Source organism: Daucus carota, chromosome 5 (genome assembly GCF_001625215.2).
Source record: "Daucus carota subsp. sativus chromosome 5, DH1 v3.0, whole genome shotgun sequence".
In the NCBI taxonomy this organism is placed as follows: Eukaryota; Viridiplantae; Streptophyta; class Magnoliopsida; order Apiales; family Apiaceae; genus Daucus; species Daucus carota.
In genome coordinates, this window is record NC_030385.2 from 11,932,404 (window position 1) to 11,954,431 (window position 22,028).

Here is a 22,028-nt window from a genome sequence, read left to right on the forward strand (position 1 = left end):
GAAACTTTTTCCATTTTTGTTAAGCATTGTTCTTTTTGTTACATGGCTATGTCATTTCTAACATGATGCTAATAATACAGTAAAAATTATTATTTCTGACTTGTTCTATTTTATATTATAATTAAAAATAAAAAAAATATAAACGAAACAAATGGAAAGTTGAACTTCGGTACGATGCTCTTGGCGGTCCGTTTTACGAATATTTCCGCAATTTATAAAAGCAGGAGTCACTTTCTTTTTTTTTTTTTTTTGAAATAACAGGAGTCACTTTCTTAATATTATTAAATAAATGTCCATCGGTCAATTGTGCATTTCGACATCACCAGGAAAGTGCGGATATTATTGCTACGGGCCTACGGTACAAAAACTTCAGCCATTAATTAAATTACTTTTATTAAAATAGAAACACTCTCATACAATGACTGATATATAAAATATAATGTAATTTTCTAACAAGAGGACAACACCAATAAATATTTATAGAACATCATTAATCAATCGGCTAGAATACGTGAATGTTCCTGATTTCTTACTTATATGCACACGTTTTGATCTAAACTGTAGTATTAGTTATAAATTGTCCTAGTTATTTAACCTTTTTCACATCAATATAGAAAATCATGTTTATCATATCTAAGATTTAACATTTATTGTCTATTTTAGAAGACATATGTAAGATGTATGATATATCATAATCTTACATTATAAAACTGTTACGTATCGATTTACATATCAATGATCATTTAATAAATAAATATTTGAATAAACGAGACTAATAGTCGTCTTTGACCATCAGGTAAGGACTATTCAAGCAACCAGTTAACTAGAGAGAGAAGACTCTAGCTAATTAGTTGCTAGAATTCGTCACGAGCGTGGATATAATTAAGCGAGGACACCACCGAAGGATCATGCTGGCAAATAAACTAGTGAACTTGCCCAAACACTCGTCATCAGGCGAGGATGAGAACAGTATCTTGAGGTCGAGGTTGACTTTGGTTGACCAGCGTCACAAATTGACCACTTCCTAGATCATGTGGAAAGATTCTAGCAATTAATAGCGGAGTCGATATTTGAGCATAACAACTATCACCCAAGCCCTTAAAACAATACTGTGAAATGGTTTTATTCAGCTTCGAGGCGACGCTGTTGAAGAGTCCTCGCCTCTTAAATTTTCTAGACATGTGAAAACGATTATGATTTTTCCCAGATTTTCACTAAAATTGCTAAAAAGCGCACGTATTTTTTTAAAGACACTCTCATTTGATGAAGTGTCGTGTCTTGATGCACGAGAAAACTGCTGAATCATGTCCCGCCCAATCCTAAATACGTCATTAGGACTGGAAACCTGATCGTCGCCAATACCTTTTCTTCATTTAATTGTTTGTTCACCTCCTGATTCCATTCTCATCATCTTTTTTCAGATGACGAATCCCTAATGATCTTTATCTTATGGCGAGCTCTAATCGGACTCTTGGTCACCTCTGATGTCGACCCAATCGTAGACGACGACTTAAACCCAGCTTGCTAAGGACGCACCAAAATAAGGTAAGATACTTCAAACCGACATAATCATATTCTCATTAGTGATTGTGTGTCCGGATACGGAGAAAGTCTCTTCAAATCTCAAGAGTGTAACAATTTTATTGACACTCTCTTCCAAGATTTGGATGAACATGAGCTATCTCGTCTAATATTAAGAGTACAACACATAAAGATTATTCTTAAAAAGTATTATAATGAATGCAACATGGTATAACCTTCGGCTTATAATCTATAGAAAAAACTTCTATAGAAAACTCTAGTAACCAAGAATAAATGTATAATTAGTTTCAAGAAAAAAAAAATATGTGTTTAATTTATAGTTTTGTATGATAACTTCAATTTCAGATTCATTGTACATTTCTACTAATCACATTATCCTAGTAGTATTTTAGATTCTATGCTTTGTACGGTATAAGGCTATAAGCTGGTATGTATGCCAAAAAGAAAAACTAAATCTGCAATTCCCGTTTGAGTAGAACCGCGTAGAGAGCCTGTACGATAATAAATAACAATCATATCACGATTCACGGCATTATAAATCTCACTTGAATTGGTACTCTTGGAATCTTGGTTAACTTCCAAGCACTATAAGTTTATAGTAACAGCTAGCACATTTGTAATTATAGAATCCTGTCGAATGACAGTATGATATTTACGTAAAATAGAATAACATTATTTCATTCAGCAAAATGCCAATGCAAAAATGGTGAACACGATTGGATATCCCAAGTGGTGGGTTTATATTCTGTTTTTCAAAAATGATAAGTGCACAAATTGACAATATATGATTGGTTCAGTCACACTCATATTAATAAAATCGCATATAATTTCATTAATATTAATAAACTCAGACCAATAATAATAAAAACGAAAAGGCATATAAATCATCTAATTAAAATTAAAATGTGAAAAAATTTTGGAACCATATTTGAGTTTAGGTAGCATTACTCGTTACTCTTTATTTATTCATGAACCAAAACAGAATCAACAGTTGTGGAAACTGGAAAGATTCACAAATATAAGATACTGCATTGCATCTTCATCAGGTGTATAAATGCATGTTGTGAACACACATCAAATAAGCACTTAGCTAAGAAACCCTGTCTACTCTGGAAATGGCTGCAACAGTTCCTATAGCGTACCAGAACTCAACGACTTCATCCCCCGACTGGTTGAACAAAGGCGACAACGCATGGCAGATGATCGCGGCCACCGTGGTCGGCCTGCAGAGCGTCCCGGGTCTCGTGATCTTGTACGGAAGCATTGTCAAGAAAAAATGGGCTGTCAACTCTGCTTTCATGGCTCTCTACGCCTTTGCAGCCGTGATTATTTGCTGGGTGACGTGGGCTTACAACATGTCATTCGGCGAAAAGCTTCTGCCCTTTTGGGGCAAAGCAGCTCCGGCTTTAGGCCAACAATTTCTCTTAAAGCCAGCGGTGCTGCCGGCTACGACGCATTATTTCAAAAATGGGACTGTGCAGACGGCCTTAATTGCGCCGTTTTTTCCTATGGCGTCGATGGTTTGGTATCAATGTGTGTTTGCGTGTATTACAGTGATTTTATTGGCGGGTTCGTTGTTGGGGAGGATGAATATTAAGGCCTGGATGATGTTTGTGCCTCTTTGGTTGACGTTTTCGTATACGGTTGGAGCGTTTAGCTTGTGGGGAGGTGGGTTTTTGTTTCAATGGGGTGTTATTGATTATACTGGCGGATTTGTTATTCATCTTTCTTCTGGAATTGCTGGCTTAACTGCTGCCTATTGGGTTAGTACTCATTTAAAACTCTATGCACCTTTTTTTATTTTATAAATATGTATACTCTCGCACCCGTCTTGTCTTTGACAATGGTATATGGAAATCTTGATGTTTTCAGGTAGGCCCGAGATCGAAGTTGGACAGAGAAAGGTTTCCACCGAACAATATATTGCTGATGCTGGCCGGGGCTGGATTGTTGTGGATGGGATGGGCTGGTTTTAACGGTGGAGGGCCATACGCAGCCAACATAGACTCCTCAATGGCGATTCTGAATACAAATATATGTGCAGCGACAAGTCTACTTGTTTGGACATGGTTGGATGTCATTTTCTTTGGAAAGCCTTCAGTGATCGGAGCTGTTCAAGGCATGATCACCGGCCTTGTTTGCATCACTCCTGGTGCAGGTAATCGTCTCATCCCGTTTATCAGATATTAGATTGCTGGTAGAGTAATGAATATACATATTTTAAAATTTGTTTATTTTGAAATACTTTTTTTTATTTACTCAAACATGTCACGAGAATGAAATTCAAGTTTCCAAACAGAAAATTAGTCCATTTTTTAAAGTCCAAACAACATTGCAACCCAATGTAAGATGGAATTAGTCCATTTTTTAAAGTCCAAAGCAACCCAATGTAAGACTTAATATCTAACTGGAAAATATTCATATGGAAGGTCTTGTCCAGGGCTGGTCAGCCATAATAATGGGAATTCTATCAGGCAGCATTCCATGGTTCACCATGATGATTGTCCACAAAAGATGGACCCTCCTCCAAAAAATCGACGACACTCTTGGAGTCTTTCACACCCACGCCGTAGCAGGCTACCTAGGTGGCTTCCTCACTGGGGTTTTCGCCGAGCCTTCACTCTGTAGTCTGTTTCTGCCAATCCCCGATTCCAGGGGAGGAATCTATGGTGGCTCAGGGGGTGCCCAAATAGGCAAACAGCTAGTTGGCGGCGGCTTTATCATCGGATGGAACATTGTTGTCACGTCCATTATCTGTGTTGTCATAAGTTTTATAATTCCGTTAAGAATGTCCGAGGAGCATTTGATCATCGGAGATGATGCAGTGCATGGAGAAGAGGCCTATGCGTTGTGGGGAGATGGAGAAAAATACGATGACACAAAGCATGGAGTTCATTCCTCCGATAGCACACAGCTTTCCAAACCCTCTGTTGGTGCTACCCAAGTTACTTGATAAATAAAAAACCGCTGATAATATGTTGTATACAGTGGACTCGAACTCGAACTCGAACTCGAACTTTGTAGCTTTTCTTTGTTGTAGTAATTTCAAGGAAGTGTAATTACAAGTGTCAAAATTAAAGCATGAGATTGCGTGTTGATTATTTCAGAACCTCAGACCTTAAAAATCTTAACTTGCTGGAATGTCATGATCATATACAGTTAAGAAAATGCCAAAACTAAAAGTAGCAGGCTAGAAAGGAAAAAGATTCACCATCATTTATCCATCCATGTCTTAGTTTCATTATTATCTTATCTAATCTTTTGACAGGACTTATTTGTCCAAATATACTTCCTCTGATTGGCTGATGTAAACTAACTGATTAAAATACAAAATGAGAACTACACGTTTTTATATGGTTTGAGCTCCTTTGTATATGTCCACGGCGTCTCAAATGGATAATTTGAATACCCATCTGCCTGTAACCGTATTCGAGAATTCATATTTGTATTCGAATTCGAAAATTTTCAAAAATTAATATCCGGATCCGACGGAAACTATCCGAATATGGATAATTTCCGGTCCGAATATGATTTTCAATCAAATTTTTTATTTTTATATTAAAAAATCAGAAAAAATGGTAAATGGTAAAAATTATTTTTAAAATTGAGTTAAGAGCTAAAGTCATTAAAGACTATTTATATCTATTCAAACATTATATTTCACTTATTTTTTGATATAGATGTGTTATATTTAAAATATAAAACTCAACTAATATTATGATATATGCCTATAATATTGTTATAATTATTGAAAATATATAAAAATATATTTATTTAATGAATACATATATAAATACACACACTATAATATACAGACTATAAAATTTATTGAATAAATTATATATATATATATATATATATATGTAATATTTAAATATCATATATATTTGATTTCAGATTCGGATATTATCGGGTAAAAAAATGTTTATATCCATATCCGTATCCATATCCGAAATTATCAAATTCATATGCGAATAATATCCGCTTTATTTTAGATACGGACGATATCCGCTTTATCTCGAATACGAATACAAATATTTAGAACGGATATCAGATTTTTTGTACATTTTCGACGGTTCTAATGTCATATCAGGAAATTGCGTCACCTTTAAATATGTTTCATTTGTTTTATACTCCCTCGATCCCAATATATATTGGGAAACTGAGACCGGACACATGTTCGTGTAAAAGCATAGCTTGATAATTAATTTTTAAAATTTATTTCATGAATGCAAATTTGTATTAAGAAAAACTTAAAAATAAATTATAAGACTATATTTTATAATAGTATTAAAATATGTGCATAATAATAAAAAAAATGTATACAATTGAAGAATGGTTGATTTTTTTGACCACATATCTTATAAATTTATACTCCCTCCATCCCCCCTCCATCCCGTGGAGTAGTTTTCCTCCGTTCATCTCAAATGTTTACATTTGGATTGGGAATGCAAATTAAGAAAATAAGTAGAGTGAAAAAAAGAAAGAAAGTGACAGTAATGGTTGGACCGGTTCATATTTAATATATAAAGTAAGTATAGTGGAGAAAAGTAAAGGGAGTAGTTGATTTTTATATTGGATTTGTTTAGTGTGTGTGCCCAGGCATATGCTATTCAATAATATCTATGAATTTGGATGTTTTTGATTGGTGTGGTTGTTGTAAGTGCGGGGGTCCATCATTATTAAAAAATGTAAACTGATCAAAACAAGAGAAATTTATCAAATTTTGTATTTATTATGTGCCCATGGGCATACTATAGAAAAAATCTCATTATATATTATAAAAGTTTACTATATTTGGTAAGTTTTAAAACGTAAAGAATTGGATGAGACAACTGAAAAAGCAAAGTGTAAAAAAAATGTTGGGACAGAAGGAGTATACAATATCGGGTGGGGTATGGAGATTAAGAAAATGAATAATTTAATAGAGAAATGTAAGAAAGGTGGGTAAAATGAAGTGATCAATTTAATGTATAAAGTGAGTACAGTAGAAAAAGTAGTGATGTAGTTGAATTTTTATATTATACTCCCTCCGTCCCAAAATACATATCTCGTTTGAAAAAATTACGCATAAAGAAACATTAATTAGATAATATTTTCTAACTTGTACCCCTAATAAATGCATGAATGTAGACTGTTATTGAATTCTTATTAATTGTTATACAACTTTCAAGAAGGGTAATTTTGGAATAATCTCAATATATTTGCATTGGAAACTAAAAGTGGACAAGTATTATGGGACAATTTTATTTACCAAAAGAGACTTGTATTGTGGGATAGAGGAAGTAAAACTTTACTATTTTGGGAAGTATACAATTAAATGAGACGTTCCAAAAATGCAACTGTATAGACATGACTGGGACTAGGGCTGTCAAAAAAGTCCGAAAAATCCGATATCCGTCCGAAAAATCCGCATTCGTATCCGAGATAAAGCGGATATTATCCGTATCCGAGACAAAGCGGATATTATCCGCATCCGAATCCGACAATTCCGGATACGGATACGGATATAGGCATATTCGTATCCGATAATATCCGCATCTGAAATTAAATATATATGATATTAAATATTATATATTATTAATATTATTCAATAACTATATAATGTGTGTAGTTATATATGTATACATAAAATAATATATTTATATAAATTTTGTATAATTTAAAAATATTATAGACATATATCATAATTTTATTTGAGTTTAATATTTTAAAGACAACAAATTTATATTGAAAGATTAATAAGAATAAAATTTTGAATTAATATAACCTTCTTTAATGATTTTAAATTTTTTACTCAGTTTTTAAAAATTATTTTTTTATTTTTACTATTTTTTATGATTTTTTAGAAATTTTAATAGAAAAATAAAAATTCTGATTAAAAATCAGATTCGGATCCGGATATTATCCGAATCCGGATAGTATCCGTCGGATCCGGATTCGGATATCATCCTTTAAAAAATTTCGGATACGGATACGGATATGGATTTTCGGATTCGGATCCGGATTCGGATACAGGCAGATCCGTATCCGAATTATCCGTTTGACACCCCTAACTGGGACAAAAGGAGTATATAATAACACCAGAACCAACCAGATTAATTTACTCTCAATTCAATTTTTAACAAATCACTAGTACATCCCCAAATTCTACCTATTTTTTGGTAACCTCTGGTCATTACTTATTTAATATTTGTGAATAAAAAATTCATTTCTCTCCTTTTTTTTTCTTTATCATTTCCTTCTCTTGTCATCCTTTTCACCTCTCTTTTCTCCCTTTCCTTCTATTAAAATAATAATAAGGAAAAAAATATGAATTATTATTGGAATTGCTACTAAATAGATTCGCTAAATTAATAAGACTCATTATTTTTTATATTATTAATAGATAATGAGATCGAAAAAGTATTGGAATTGCTCAAAATCAACAACCCCCGCACGGTTGCACCCACCAGAAAGAAGTTGAACGTGTGCTTTAGATGATCGGCCTGCAAAACTTATGACCATGCATTGACAGCACCGATACTCCTTTTTCTCCATCTAACAAATATCATAAACAGCTTCAATCTACGTACACAAGCTTCAAAACACTTTATTAATTATGATTTTGCTCATCTTTATTTGTCCGATGGTTCCATGCATTATTATTTTAACCACTTGCAGTCTATTCCTTCATCCAGATCATCCATATGTATTCATCAATTGATAAATTCTCCTGAAGACCTCAGTTCTCGTAAGACTTCAAAGGTGTCAAGAAGAACACTTATTAGAATCAAATTCTAACTTTTCCCCTACTCGAAAGCCCATTTATGGGTTGAGAGTGGATCACGGACGCCCATCTTTTGAGTCATAACTTGCCTTCGTGTCCTCGGTAAATTCTGAGAATATTGAGGGTTACAGGAAGTCGAACTCGAGTCTCCCGTGAGCCTAAACTCTGATACTATGTTAGGTCAACAATTCTCCTAAAATCTCAAGATATTAAGAGGAGGGTTTACGACCAAGATCATATTCAAACATCTTCTTCTCAATTTTTCTACGTTAAAGAGAGATCAAAGACGACTCAATCTTATTTTAGTATTTCAAAAAGTTTAAATTATAATTTAATATTAAATTTTTTTGATATTTTAATATAACATACTAATAAAATTATAATTTGTATATATTTTAAAATGTGTGTCCAAGAGTAAAAAAAGATTAAAAAAAAAAAGGATGTATGGAGGAAATAATTCCCGATAGAGAATAATTTTAGTACGTGCGAAGATGAAAACTGATGTGCATGTATATGGTTCAACACTAAAAAAACATACATCTGTTAGGTTCGATTGAAACAACTTTATTTAATTGAAACCATCCCATAGTGACCGATAATATCATAAGAAGTTGTGTGCATTGAAAGATATACGAAGGTGGTGTTTGGCAGGCAAATATAAGCCGACTTCTGGGCTTATAAGTTATAAGCATTTATTTGTATCGTTTGTGTAAAAAATAGAGAAGCACTTAAAAAAGTTAGCATTACTAGCTTTTGTTTCAGGACTTCTGCTTATTTGCCAAACAGTTTAATCACTTAGAGCAAGTCCAACACTATGCTAAGAGGTTCCCTAAAAATATTATAAAATAATATGTCTTAGTGATTTAGCACAAGATTTAGCACATGAGCTCCAATAGTACTCCCTACATCCATTCCCTATTATTATAATAATATTAAAAAAGAGGGGAAGAGGAAAAAAAGAGAGAGAGAAATGATGTGGAGGAGAGAGGGAAATGAATATTTTAATGAAACAAATAGTTTAGATATGGCTAGCATATTCTAAAAATAGGGAAGGGGAGGCATGTGCTAGTGATTTAGCACATCACTAGCATAGTGTTGGAGTGCAATTTTATCCCATACTAGCCTTAAACCCGTGCAAAGCACGGAAGACTATATAATTTTAAATTTATTATATATAAGTTTAATTTTAACATCATTTTATTAGCGTCATAATAATAATTAATAATTTTTTTATTAAATTATATTCACTCTTAAAGATTTAGCTTTTAAAATATTTTTATATTATAAGTCTTTAGTATAATTAAAGGATAATGATGAAGTAGTGATGTAAGTTCAAAATACCTCTATATGTTATAGACTTGTATTTACAAAAGGAGAGTTTAATATTAGATTACTTTTATTTATTTAAGTAAGGGTAATTTAGGGATAACCAAAAAAGCATGACTAAACCAAAAAATATGAACAAAAGTTAGGACTACAAATTATACCCATCTTGGCTTATTATAGTATATATATAGTATAGATTCCCTATTTTTGGATTTAAGACTTGATTTAGCACACCTATTGGACTTGCTCTTATAAGTCTTAACATGTTTCTGACTTCTACTTCACTTTTTTATTTTAAGCAAAAAACACTTATTTTAAGCTCACCCAAACGGCCCCGAAAATATATTGTCCCCAGCACATCATAACAACTTTCTTTAGCAGTACTTTAATTTATGGAACTCTGCCAACTCACACTGACAGACTTTTGTTTATAGTCATCCCAATTCCCACGTCGTCATATTACGCAAAAGATGAACTATTTTTCGTGAAAGATATTCTATTTTTGGAGGATAAATTTCCACTTGTTAAATCCTGGTGCTTACACCTGTCCAGACACGCGTCCTTTGAGTTGGTGAAGGAGCAAGAGCCCAGGATAGTGTTACTTTCATCCCTTGCTCTTGATCTGTGAGATAGCTGAATAATGTACATACCGGGCGGTCCAGGATTCTGATATAGGATTGTTGTAGACTTGTAGTATATTGTTAGCAGTTCATTTTGACGAAAAGTAGTTTAAAAGTTTTAATATGAATAATAGTATTTTTTTTAATGAAAAATAACATGTTTCAGCATTTTTATTTTCGATTATTTTTTCCTTATGGATATTACATCCGTCCCATGGAGTAGTATACACCAGAAATGAGCACCAAGATTATAAAAAAGTATATATAATTTAATGAAGAAATGCAATAAAAATGGTTAAAATGGTAGAACTTAATAATATTTAATATATAAAGTGAATATAGAGGAGAAGAATAACACATTCCATCATTTTTCACTTTCGAGCACTTCTTTTGATTGATAGTATCATACGATAATATGCTACTAACATTCCATTATTTTTAATTCATGAGAAAAATAACACATTCCATCATTTTTACTTTCGAGCACTTCTTCCGGTTGATAGTATCATACGATAATATGCTACTAACATTCGAGGAGGTCTGTGTAACTTGGTATTTCATAATCTTTACACGTGTCGAAACATCAAATAAAGTTGATGGACCCCTCTAGAGAATGACGACTGTAGTTATCCAGTGTTGTGCATCTGCTGTGCTGTGCTGCCTATATAACCACTGCAAGTCTTCAACTGCATAGAAGAATAGTTAAAGGCTTGGGTGTGAGTATTAATTATGGGTGTGGCAGAGACGGTGGACCCTCTTTCCAAGCTCAGTTTGCCACCCGGATTTCGGTTCAATCCAACTGATGAAGAGCTTATGGTGAACTATCTCTGCCCCAAAGTCGCTGGAGAAACTTCTTCCTTCATACTCATCGGAGATGTTGATTTGTACAAGCATGATCCTTGGGTTTTACCTGGTAAGATTTCTTCAAGTTTTCTCCACTCCAACTTTCAATGTCTTCGTTTCATATTAAATTATTTAAGTGTGACACTCAATTTTGGTGCTTCTAATTATCGACTCTAGCATGCCTCTGTCAATTCGTTGATTTCTTTTATCTGTTTGATGTAGTTTTTATCATTCCGGAAATATTATATTATCCGTCTAATGGATTTACTAAATTTTCCCTTGATTGCCTGTGCTCTTATGCATCACTTTGAGCCTTGATTCATCATGAGTCATAGCGCCTGTTTGTGCCCGTTTGTTTAACAGAAGCGGAAATTGCTTCTAACTTCTTTTTTTTACATGACCAGTAAACAAGTAGAAACACTTTTTAACAAGTTGGGAATATTAACTTTTCCCTCGAAGCTTTTACTTTTTTCCAAACACTTTATTAACTTATTTATTTCTAGTTTTTAATCCACTTCTTTACTTTAAGCAGAAAGTCACTATTTTTGAGTTTATACAAATGACTTGTATGACCATTTTTTATCACTTTTTGTATAGGTAAAGCATTGTTTGGTGACAAAGAATGGTACTTTTTTAGTCCCAGAGATAGAAAGTATCCAAATGGATCACGGCCGAACAGGGGGGCTGGATCAGGTTACTGGAAAGCAACAGGAACTGACAAGGTTATTGCTAGTGAGGGAAAAAGGCTGGGAATAAAGAAATCACTGGTTTTTTACATCGGCAAAGCTCCAACTGGATCCAAAACCAACTGGATCATGCACGAGTACAGACTCTTGGAGCCACAAAGGACAAAGGGGAGCTCAAAGGTATATTATACTTGCCTCTTCACTGCTGTATAACACCTAGCTCATGTACTAGCGTTCTGGCCAGGGCCGATCTAAGATGGTCTTTTTTCGAGCACTAGATAAATTTTCGAAAAATACCTATATATTTTTTTAACTTTTATGATGGCCCTTCTAAATTTTATAATTTAGAATATGGAATGATGTTAAAAAAATTAGGGGGTCATGCCCCTTACTAGATTCGTCCCGTCCTGTTCTTACAATTATTACAAAACTGTTGTTATTGTTGTTCTGGTTTTTGTACTTTTTTTAAAAAACCTTGTAGTTGGATGACTGGGTGCTGTGCCGAATTTACAAGAAGAATTCAAGTGCACAAAGGGCTGGTAATATGGCTAGAACAGAATGTAGCCATGGTTCTTCTTCCTCAACTTCATTTCAGTTCGATGACAAGCAGAATGTTCAGAATGCTGGTTGTTATTCTGGTAATAATATCGACTGGGCACCTTTGGCTGGACTCAACAATACAATGACAGGACATTCCGGTGTCATTCAGTTTCAGTTGCATAACGAAACGCAGCAAGGAGCAATGAATACCATGAACTATAATCAAACTAACATGTATCCTTCAGTGGACACTGGATATGGAAAAGTGGCTGAGCAAGAGGTTCAAAGTGGGTTCCCGAATCAGAGGGCTGATAATTCTGGGTTCTTATACCCGAATGCTTATGCACAAGGATTCATCAACTCGGTTGATCCATATGCAGCTATTCGCTATCAGAACCAACCGGGCAACTCTGGCAATAGAAATTGAGGAATCTAAAATGAAGTGGTGTCATTTTGTTTTTCAATGTGTTGAGTTCATTTGTAGTTTGTAGTTTTCGGACATTTGAACCCTGTTTTTCTTTTACCGTGATGAAACTATGTTTTGTTTGACCTAAGTGTTTTTCTTCAACTTTATTTGCGTCTCCAACGAAAAAATTCAGCATCTAGACTTCTCTGGCTTTTTAAATGTTTTTTTCTAGAAGATGCAAACAAGAAGCTTGAAAAGAAAAAGAAGAAGCAGGCTAAGAAAGGAAGGGTGAAGGGTATTGCTCATAGGCCAAATCTTGATAAGGAGGATCCACCTTCACAACCATCTCTTCAAAAACTTCCTAAAATCACTATAGGATATATTATTCTAGAGATGCCAAAAGAAGAACATATAGAGTTGGATTTCTCAAACATGAGTTTTCCTAGAGTCTTTCTGATCAAAGAAGTATTAAGAAAAGGGGCTGAATTTAGTGCAGCAAAGAAGCCTATTCTAAGAACAAGGAAAGCAATACCTATACAAGTTAGAAGAAGGCAGGGTAATTCAAAAAGATTTGATGTAGTTGGTCCTGTGAAGGTTAAAACACCCTCCAAAGAAGTTATTCTAGGTCTGTCTACACAAACTTGAAAAATAGAGGAGGATTCTCCAATGCTACAAGATCTGAAATCTACAATGTATTTGAAGAAATTTAGAGAAGCTGGAATCAACCTACAGGTCTTCCAACGAGATTAACTCTTCCTGACAACAATAAGGTGAGGTTGTTCACCTACAGCCATACTGGCTTATGGTGTTCAGAGATGAACTAGGAACAAGAAGATTCTTTAGAATGGAAGTCCATCCGAAGAAGGCAGATATTGATACTCTCATACACATGCAGAATCTACTGAATCCAAAAATTACAGAAGAAGAAGCTTTTCTATAGGGGATTACAGAGAGAGATCAGTATCAAGCTGGAAAAACAAGGGAAGAGAAGGATCGGTCATAAAAGAAAAGAAATGGACAAAAAAAGGAGAAGACATTAATCCACTCAGACTAAATAAGTCCTCACGTCATGACAATATCTTTTCAACTCTTGTAATTTTGTTCCTTCTGATATCTTGCTCATGAATTTTTACATCTAAAATATGTTGCTTAAATGATTAATTTTCTATTTGAAATGTTTTGTTGTCATCAAGCACCCACTTTATATTTGAAGTTCAATCGGATATAAATAGTGGGAGATTGTTGGAAATATGTAATATTTGATGATGCATTAAAACACTTAGTAAATTTCAAGATTCTAGTTCATTTTCAAAATGTAGATGATCAATGGATGGAATACTCAATGGCAATATCCGTTGATCAGATTGCCCATCAACAGATGATGGAGCACTATAACAAAACATGCGGTATCTCACTTTTAGCAATTGATAAGTGTTAGTTGATCAACTGATATTGCAGTTGTTCTGTCAATGGATGTGTAATTAGGATGATCAATTACAAATATTTAAAGAAGTAAAATGCATACTGTACCAGCAAAATGTAGAGTGTGTACTTCCAATTTCAATAATGCAATATGTGTACTCCAATTGTATGATTGTGTGCAAGAAGTGTACAAGAGTTAACTCCAAAGTTAACGCCGTTAACGTACCTCTTAAACCACCGACAAATTTTTGTTTATTGAATTGTTGATTTGGTAAGTGTCCATGCTGACGCCCTGCTTATGTTCTGAATATTTTAATCATCGAATTGATATAATTTTTTAATTCATCATATCTTTAAAAGTGATTGTTTTGTGCTCTAATTAAAATAAATTTAATATAAATAAATCTAATATCATTAAATAGAATATCATCAAAAAATATTTAAACCATACATTTACATAAATAAGATCAATCACGGAGTAATCACTTGTAATATTGTATTATTACTAACATACCAGAACATTTGTCATGCACAAATGATTCATAATATTTATTATTCAGTTATTGATATTAGAAATATTTAATTATGTTAAAATAATAAATATTTATAATTAATATTAGATATAGATTTTTAAATAATCAAAAAGCGTTTTTTTTACGTAAGAACCCGCAGCTCGGTAAACCGCAAACCACGTTAACCAAGATAAACCGCACTTAAGCGATAGACTCTGGCCCAGGAGGCATAATGGATACAAGTCCCCTCTTTTAATCAGAACCGTGCCACCCATTTCATTAAAATGTTTGTCATTGCTTGAAACGTATTTTAAGATATATTGAAAATATAATCTCGGATTTTATTTTTTTGTATAAAAGTTTTAATACTAAATTGTATTTCGTATTTTTTAACAATTTATAAATTTATACATTATAGCAGCATGAAATGTGTCTTGAACCCTTCCCTCGAATCCTTCACCTTCTTTTAAACTTGACGAATTAATTAAAATATGAATTCTTTTAATTTAAATAAATTTATATAGGTATGATAGTTTTAGTCTTCATTTTTTTATGCTAGTTAGTAAGATGAATACTCAAAATAATTTATGGCAATAAGTTTTGACAATTTTCTATGTTAAAAGATATACTTTATTTATATTCAGTTAATTGATGCTGAATTTTTCCGACATATATTTCTTAATATTTTGACTAATAGTTTAATTTATTATCCTTAAATCTCTATTTTAAAATATATGAATTTAATGTTTTAAATTAATATCACAAAATATTCTTAAAGTAAATGCGTGAGGCCGTGAATGAATGAATGCATTGTTCAGTGATTAGTGCACTGTAGTTAATAGCAAACTTGACGGCAACCTAACTGAAGTACACATGTTGTAGGAGAGCCTAAAACTGAGGTATACATTTTGCATTATTGAATTATGAGGTGCACACTTTGCACTTTGTCCAAATTTAAGGTACACGATATGCAGTTTACTCATATTTAAAGTCAGGTAAGCTACACAAGTGAAGTGAAGAATCAACGACTAATCAAAATATCAGCAGATGATGAATAATGGACCACTAACTGTTATCTCAACTCATCAACGGCTGAGTTTTAAATGAACTATCAACTAATAATTCAAGAATCTATCAACAGGTGATGAATTATCTTATCAATTGATAATTCTGTAGATTATCAGTTGACAACAACATGTCAAAGAAAAAGACAACAGTCACATGGGTTGATTAAAAAGATGTTGTAATAGTTTGGAAGCTAAACTATAAAAAGGTTTAGAGGGGTGTATTCGATTGGGGTTTTTCATAGATTGTTTTTAGTCTATGGATTTTAATGGATTGTGTCTGATTTTGATTTTATGCGGATTGTTGATAAAATGTCGCAGAGTTGATAGGATTTAAGCACAATGCTTCAAAATCCCATTGATTTTGATGGGATTTCAAAAAACTTAAAATACACCGAAGAATGCCACAAAATCCATCATTTTATTAAATGCAAAAAAATCCATAAGCATTTGAATACCATCAGATTTTAATGGATTTTAAACAATCTCAATTGAATACCATCGGATTTTAAAGCATAATTTAAAATCCCAATTGAATACCATCAGATTTTGTAGCATAATTTGAAATCCTAATTGAATACCTCAAGATTTTAATGGATTTCAAACAATCTCAATCGAATACCCTCGGATTTCATAAATGCAAAAAAATACTTTAAAATCCCAATCCAATACACCCTCGTTAGTCAAATATTAAAGACTTCGAAACCTATCATTTTAAGCAAAACAATAAGAAAATCAGCTGCCATATCTTTTGTCAAAGATCAAGTATTTCTTAAATTATGGATGCAAAGAATGGAGTAGAAGTATGTTACTCAAGACTAGTTTAGGAATATCTACTCTGTCTTAGTCTATATACACGATGTAATGTTGCATCCATTGTATCAAAAACATCAAGAACTAAAAAGCAATTAAGATAGATTAGCAAGTGATTTTGTAAAGTTAGCTCTTCAATATTTTTGTAAGTAGTCAGGTATAATTTACCCGGAAGGTTCTTCAATAGAAAATTCTCACGTGGACAAAACAATCCACTTGAAATTTTGAAAAACCTTTTTTCTCAATTTCTGTTTGTTTTACTATCTTTTGTACTTCTGTTTAAATATTATCTAATCTCAAAAAGTTGTTAAATATGATTAGATTATATTCAACCCCTTTTCTATAATCTAAAATCATTGTGTGAATTGTTAAATAATAATTTCTTCTTAGTCTCGAGTTTTTTGCATTCACTAGCACAGTGGTCATTCTACAATTATAACACTTGAATTTTGACCTATCCACCATCTTTTTGTTAGATATGAAGTTTCTTTTGAATAGCTTGGCTGCATTTGGATTTCTCTTCAATTTCAGCTTTAAAAACCTTCTTTACAGGTTAGCCAGGTACTCATCAATCTCATCCATTTCTTCATTAGACACGGTCTCTTTAATCATATTGCCCTTGCTATTGCTTGATCCAGAATTCCCTTCTTTAGCCTTCTTTACCGATAATTCAGTTAGTAGTGTTCATTTTCTCCATACTAACCTTATTTACTGCAACAAGAGTCACATATGAGTTTTCCTTCTTTTTTTTTCTGACCTTTTTCAATTTCCTCATCTTGCTCCATTTCAAGCTCATAGATCTTTAGGGTTCTATACAGTCTCTCTAAAGTATATTCCTTGGATGTCTTTGAGAGAGACTGTCATGGGCTTCTATTTTTTGGGTAGTGACCTGAGAAACTTTAAGTTAAGTGTTTAGTTTAGTAGACTCTCACATAGAGCTTTAAACCATTTAACAGTTTTTGAAATATGTTAAATGTCTCACTTAAGTTTTCTCCAGCTTTGAAATGGAAGTGCTCATATTATTGATGAGAAGTTGTCTTGTTCTTTCTAACTTGCTCCGTTCCTTAACAGAGTGTTTTGATGGTGTCCCACACTTATTTGGATGTGATACCGTTAATGACATTGTCGAACACGTCTTGTTCTAGACCATTAAACAAAGTGTTCATGGTCTTTTTATCCTTGTGTAACTCTTCAGTATCCTCTTCTGAATATTCATTCAAAAGCTTTCATGGTCTTTTTATCCTTGTGTACCTCTTCAGTATCCTCTAGTGAATATTTATTCAAAAGCCTGGAAATCATTTCTCAAATATTATCATCATCATCAGCTCCAACACATGTACATACTTTTATGAAAACATGAAGTCCTTTCTTTACGTAGTTTATAAATCCTTAATCAAGGGACATCAAATGCATAGGCATTTTTACTTTCAAATGAAAGTAGTTATCTTTATCAAGAACTGGAATCTTCACTCCTGTGTCTTTCCTTCCCATTTTTGTTAGTAGATTGCTGATTTTTTTCCCAATATGTTAGGGTCTTGCTCTGATACCAATTATTAATTTGCAACATTTAACTAATATGGATTGTCGAAAGGGGGAGGTTGAATACAATCCAAATTTTTGTTTTTTATGAACAAAGATAGCAATTTTAAACAATCAAGAATAAACTAAGATGTTTAAAATTTCAGGTGGATTGTTTTTTCCACCCAAGATAATTATATAAAAAAAATAATATGTGGTATTTTTACAAATACACAGTTGTAGATTTTTCAGCACTTATGTGTTCAGGAACTCTCAGTTGCTAGTGTTTTACACACACACTACTACTACTTGATTATATATCCCAAGTTTACAAAACAAACTAAAATACAAAATGACACGTTATTCTATGTTCAGAATGTTTTGCTTCTTCATTCTTTGTCTTATGCAAATTTTCTGGATTGTCTTCAGCTTTGACTAAATTGCTTGTCTTAATCCAACCTGTTTGCATGGTTCTATTTTTTCTTTAATTTTTTAAATAGGCTTTCATTTGTGTAATCGACGCATGTGATCTGTCAGAAATACTTGTTAAGTCATTTTTAACAGATTTAAGTTATTCGTTGAGATATTCTTTATCCGTTGAGAACTTTTTCATCCGTTGATTGAATTACACCTTTATCAGTTGAAGCTTTATTTGCCATCCATTGATATTTGCTTGCTTCTTCATCTGTTGATCATTCTTCACTTGTATAAAACTACGTGACATAAAATATTTACAATTAATTACGCTATTATGTATATCAGTTGATGGATCATTGAATTTATCTACTAACAAGATCAATACATCATCGGTTGGTAACTAATCTAAATTGGACAGGCTACAAAATACTTATTAATTGGCAAGCTTTCTATCAACAGATAAGTAAAATACTTATTAGTTGGCAAGCTTTCTATCAACAGATAAGTATCATGCTATCCGTTGATAGTTACAATACCAAAACAAATTACCTAATTCACCAAATATTATGTTATCATCAAAATCAAGTGTAATCTAACAGTAGTATAACAGTAGTATATGGTTGTACATTGTATAGTAATAATAATAATTCAGACAGAATAGTAAGTGCAAGGTCGACCCTGGACTTGTTGGACGAGTGTTCATATGTCAGGATAGGTATGTCAGAGATGGCGTGGCAGCTTAGATCCACGGGATGTGGGTCTGGGGGCATCATATAAACAATATATCTAATTTCATAGGAGGGATGAGTATTCGGTAAAAACCGAACTGAATTACCGAATACCGAAATAACCGCAATACCGAATAAGCTCGAAAACCATAACCGAATAGTGAACTGAATTTAATTCGGTTATTTTACCGAACCGAATTTTTTTATTTCAGTTAAAACCGAATACCGAAATAAAAAACCGAAATTTTATAATTGAACAAAAACCACAAAAATAATGGAAAAAATTCAAAAAAAAATGGAGAAAAATATCACATCGTTTAAAGTTTTAAACTAGTACATCAATAGCATCATTCCAGTAGTTTTAGAATTTAGTACATTAGACTTGGAGAAAATATGCAAGTGGAAAACTAAAATCCAAGTATCGAACACCTTAATCGAAGATGCAGGTGAGTGCTGGTGAAGAAGAATCGAAGATTGTGGTGATTGACTGAGTGCTGAGTGGTGAGTTGAGTACTTGAGTCGGCAGTCGGGCTTCGGGGTGAGCTTTAATTGAACTACCCAGTACCCAGCTAGGTTAGTCTGAGTTAGTTTTAAGTTTTAAAATGGTATATATATCACATATAATATATTAAGATTTATTAATGAATAAATGTTTATGTGTATATTATAATATAATATATGTATATATATAGGCCAACATTTCAGAAAGAGACTCCTTATATGGACTTACATAGTGCGCAACTATAAATCATCAATTTTATTATAAATTCTATTATAGAATACATATAAAACGTGATTCTAATATAGAATACTATAAAATAAATCTATTTTAAGTAATTTAACACTTAAAATTTGATTAAAAAAAGTATATTTTCGAAACTAATTCTACAACAGAATAATTCTGGATGATTATTATTCTGTTATAGAATCATATTGAGATATTGCATAATTTAAGATGATCTTTGGAATAAAAAAATTGTATAACTTCGTTTTCGGTTTAATAATCAAAATTTGCAATTATATTTCATAAAAAATATAATAGAATATATATTATGTATATATTTATAGGGTCAGGTTCCACATAGAACGCTTAAACTTAGAACCTTAGAACCATATTTAATAATCATTAAATGAAAGTAATTTGAATGTGTGAAATCAATTAACGTATGGATGTGTTTTAATTAGGTACCGAAATATTTCGGTTTGGTTAACCGAACCGAAATATTTTGGTAATTTCGGTTCGGTATTCGGTTAACCGAACCGAATGCTCAGTCCTATTTCATAGAATGAATAACATTAAAATATTATGTAGGTTTAAATTAGTGCATTCAGCCAGATACAAGTATGCATCTTGCGTGAAAAGGAGGGTCTCACCTAGAGATGTACAAAAAATCCGAAATCCGAAATCCGATCCGATCCGGAAAAAAATCTGAAAAATCCGATCCGAAAAAAACCCGGCCCGATCTGGCCTGGTCTGAAGATTTTAAATAGACCTACTATTTCCCACCCAAATCCGGCCCGGCCCGAGATCTGAAAAACCCGGATTAAATCCGGATTTTAAAAAATCCGGATAAAACCCGGTTTCAGGAAAACCCGGATAAAACCCGGATAAAACCCGGATATTAAACTGACTTTCTATGTTTATATGATTTTTATATATATGATGATAAGGTGTAAAAGACTACAGACTCTAGCAAGCAGGCCGTAGTAATCAAATTCCAAGCCCAATTCATTTTCAAGCCCAAATACACATAAAGATAGTCCAACTCCGTAGTCCAATCCAAACTCCAAAGTCTAAACCTAAGTCAGAGCAACCTAACTTATTCGCGACATCGCGTTTCTTGTTTATCTTTAATTCGAAAATCTGGAAAATGGAGGATAAGGCGATGATTCAAGGCGGTGAACGAATCCCTAAATTGAAGGCCGCAACTCACGATTTACAACCCACCACTCTATGTTTGACCCGCAATCGAAGGCCGAAGCTCTGAAAATCTTTCTCAACTCGAAGCCACGATATCACGATCCCTAATTTCTAGTAATCAAGGTATCTGTTTTTCATAGCTTTTTATTTTTGTCATTATTGTACATCTGCAACAAAGTAAGTTAATAGATAATAGATAATGGATTTGGTGTTGCCTGCTGCTTCTGCGTCAAATTGCATATTATAATTTTTGTTATGTTTTTTGGATGATTAGCTTGAGCAAGATATTTTATGACACGTCTTGTTCTCATCCATACTGTCATTTTCAGTTTACAGAATTCGTGCATACAATACAAGCGCTTCAGATTGAGCTGGCAGATGTAAAGTTAACATATATGCCCTGTATTTCTGGTGAAACATGGAACTGAAGACAGGACAGAATGGCAGACTGAAGCTTATGATCAACTCTTTAATTTCTTGAATGCATCTTGTATTTTGAATTGTAATTTGCAAGTTTTAATTTAAATCAGTTGTAATGGATTATTTTTTCAAGATATTCTAAATTTTAATTTTTAGTTCATGTAGATTGATGAGTAAAAATATCAAAAGTTATTTATATTTGACCAAATTGACCAGGCCCAGACAAAATCTGGCCCGGTCTGATCTGGCCTGCAGGTCCTAAACAGACCTTACATTCTGCTGACAGGCCTGGCCTGGCCCGGCCCGGCTGACAGTAAAGCCTGACCCGGATTTTTGTTGAAAAGCCCGGGCCTTTTTAGAACCGGATAAAACCTGGTCTACCAGGCCTTTTGTGCACCTCTAGTCTCACCTACTTAATGCCCGTATAAATGTACTCCCTCCGTCCCATTTTATGTGATCTCATTTTCTTTTTGGGACATCC

The 22,028-nt window shown here is 33.1% G+C and overlaps 2 protein-coding genes and 1 long non-coding RNA gene across 3 annotated transcripts; all 3 read left to right on the plus strand.

The window, feature by feature from the left end:
• Positions 1-2,509: 2,509 nt before the first annotated feature.
• Positions 2,510-4,651, plus strand: LOC108222594 (ammonium transporter 3 member 3). The gene is made up of 3 exons (XM_017396491.2): positions 2,510-3,305; positions 3,415-3,700; positions 3,972-4,651. Exons 1-3 carry the CDS (start codon positions 2,658-2,660, stop codon positions 4,493-4,495), a joined length of 1,458 nt encoding a protein of 485 aa, XP_017251980.1. The 5' UTR covers positions 2,510-2,657; the 3' UTR covers positions 4,496-4,651.
• A 6,276-nt stretch (positions 4,652-10,927) lies between these two features.
• Positions 10,928-12,880, plus strand: LOC108220943 (NAC domain-containing protein JA2). The gene is made up of 3 exons (XM_017394841.2): positions 10,928-11,170; positions 11,698-11,966; positions 12,268-12,880. The coding sequence occupies exons 1-3, from the start codon at positions 10,987-10,989 to the stop codon at positions 12,751-12,753; spliced, it is 939 nt and encodes a 312-aa protein (XP_017250330.1). The 5' UTR covers positions 10,928-10,986; the 3' UTR covers positions 12,754-12,880.
• A 7,603-nt stretch (positions 12,881-20,483) lies between these two features.
• LOC135152970 (uncharacterized) lies at positions 20,484-21,711 on the plus strand. The gene is made up of 2 exons (XR_010292348.1): positions 20,484-21,250; positions 21,457-21,711. It is a non-coding gene; the product is annotated as an uncharacterized LOC135152970 (long non-coding RNA).
• Positions 21,712-22,028: the final 317 nt, after the last annotated feature.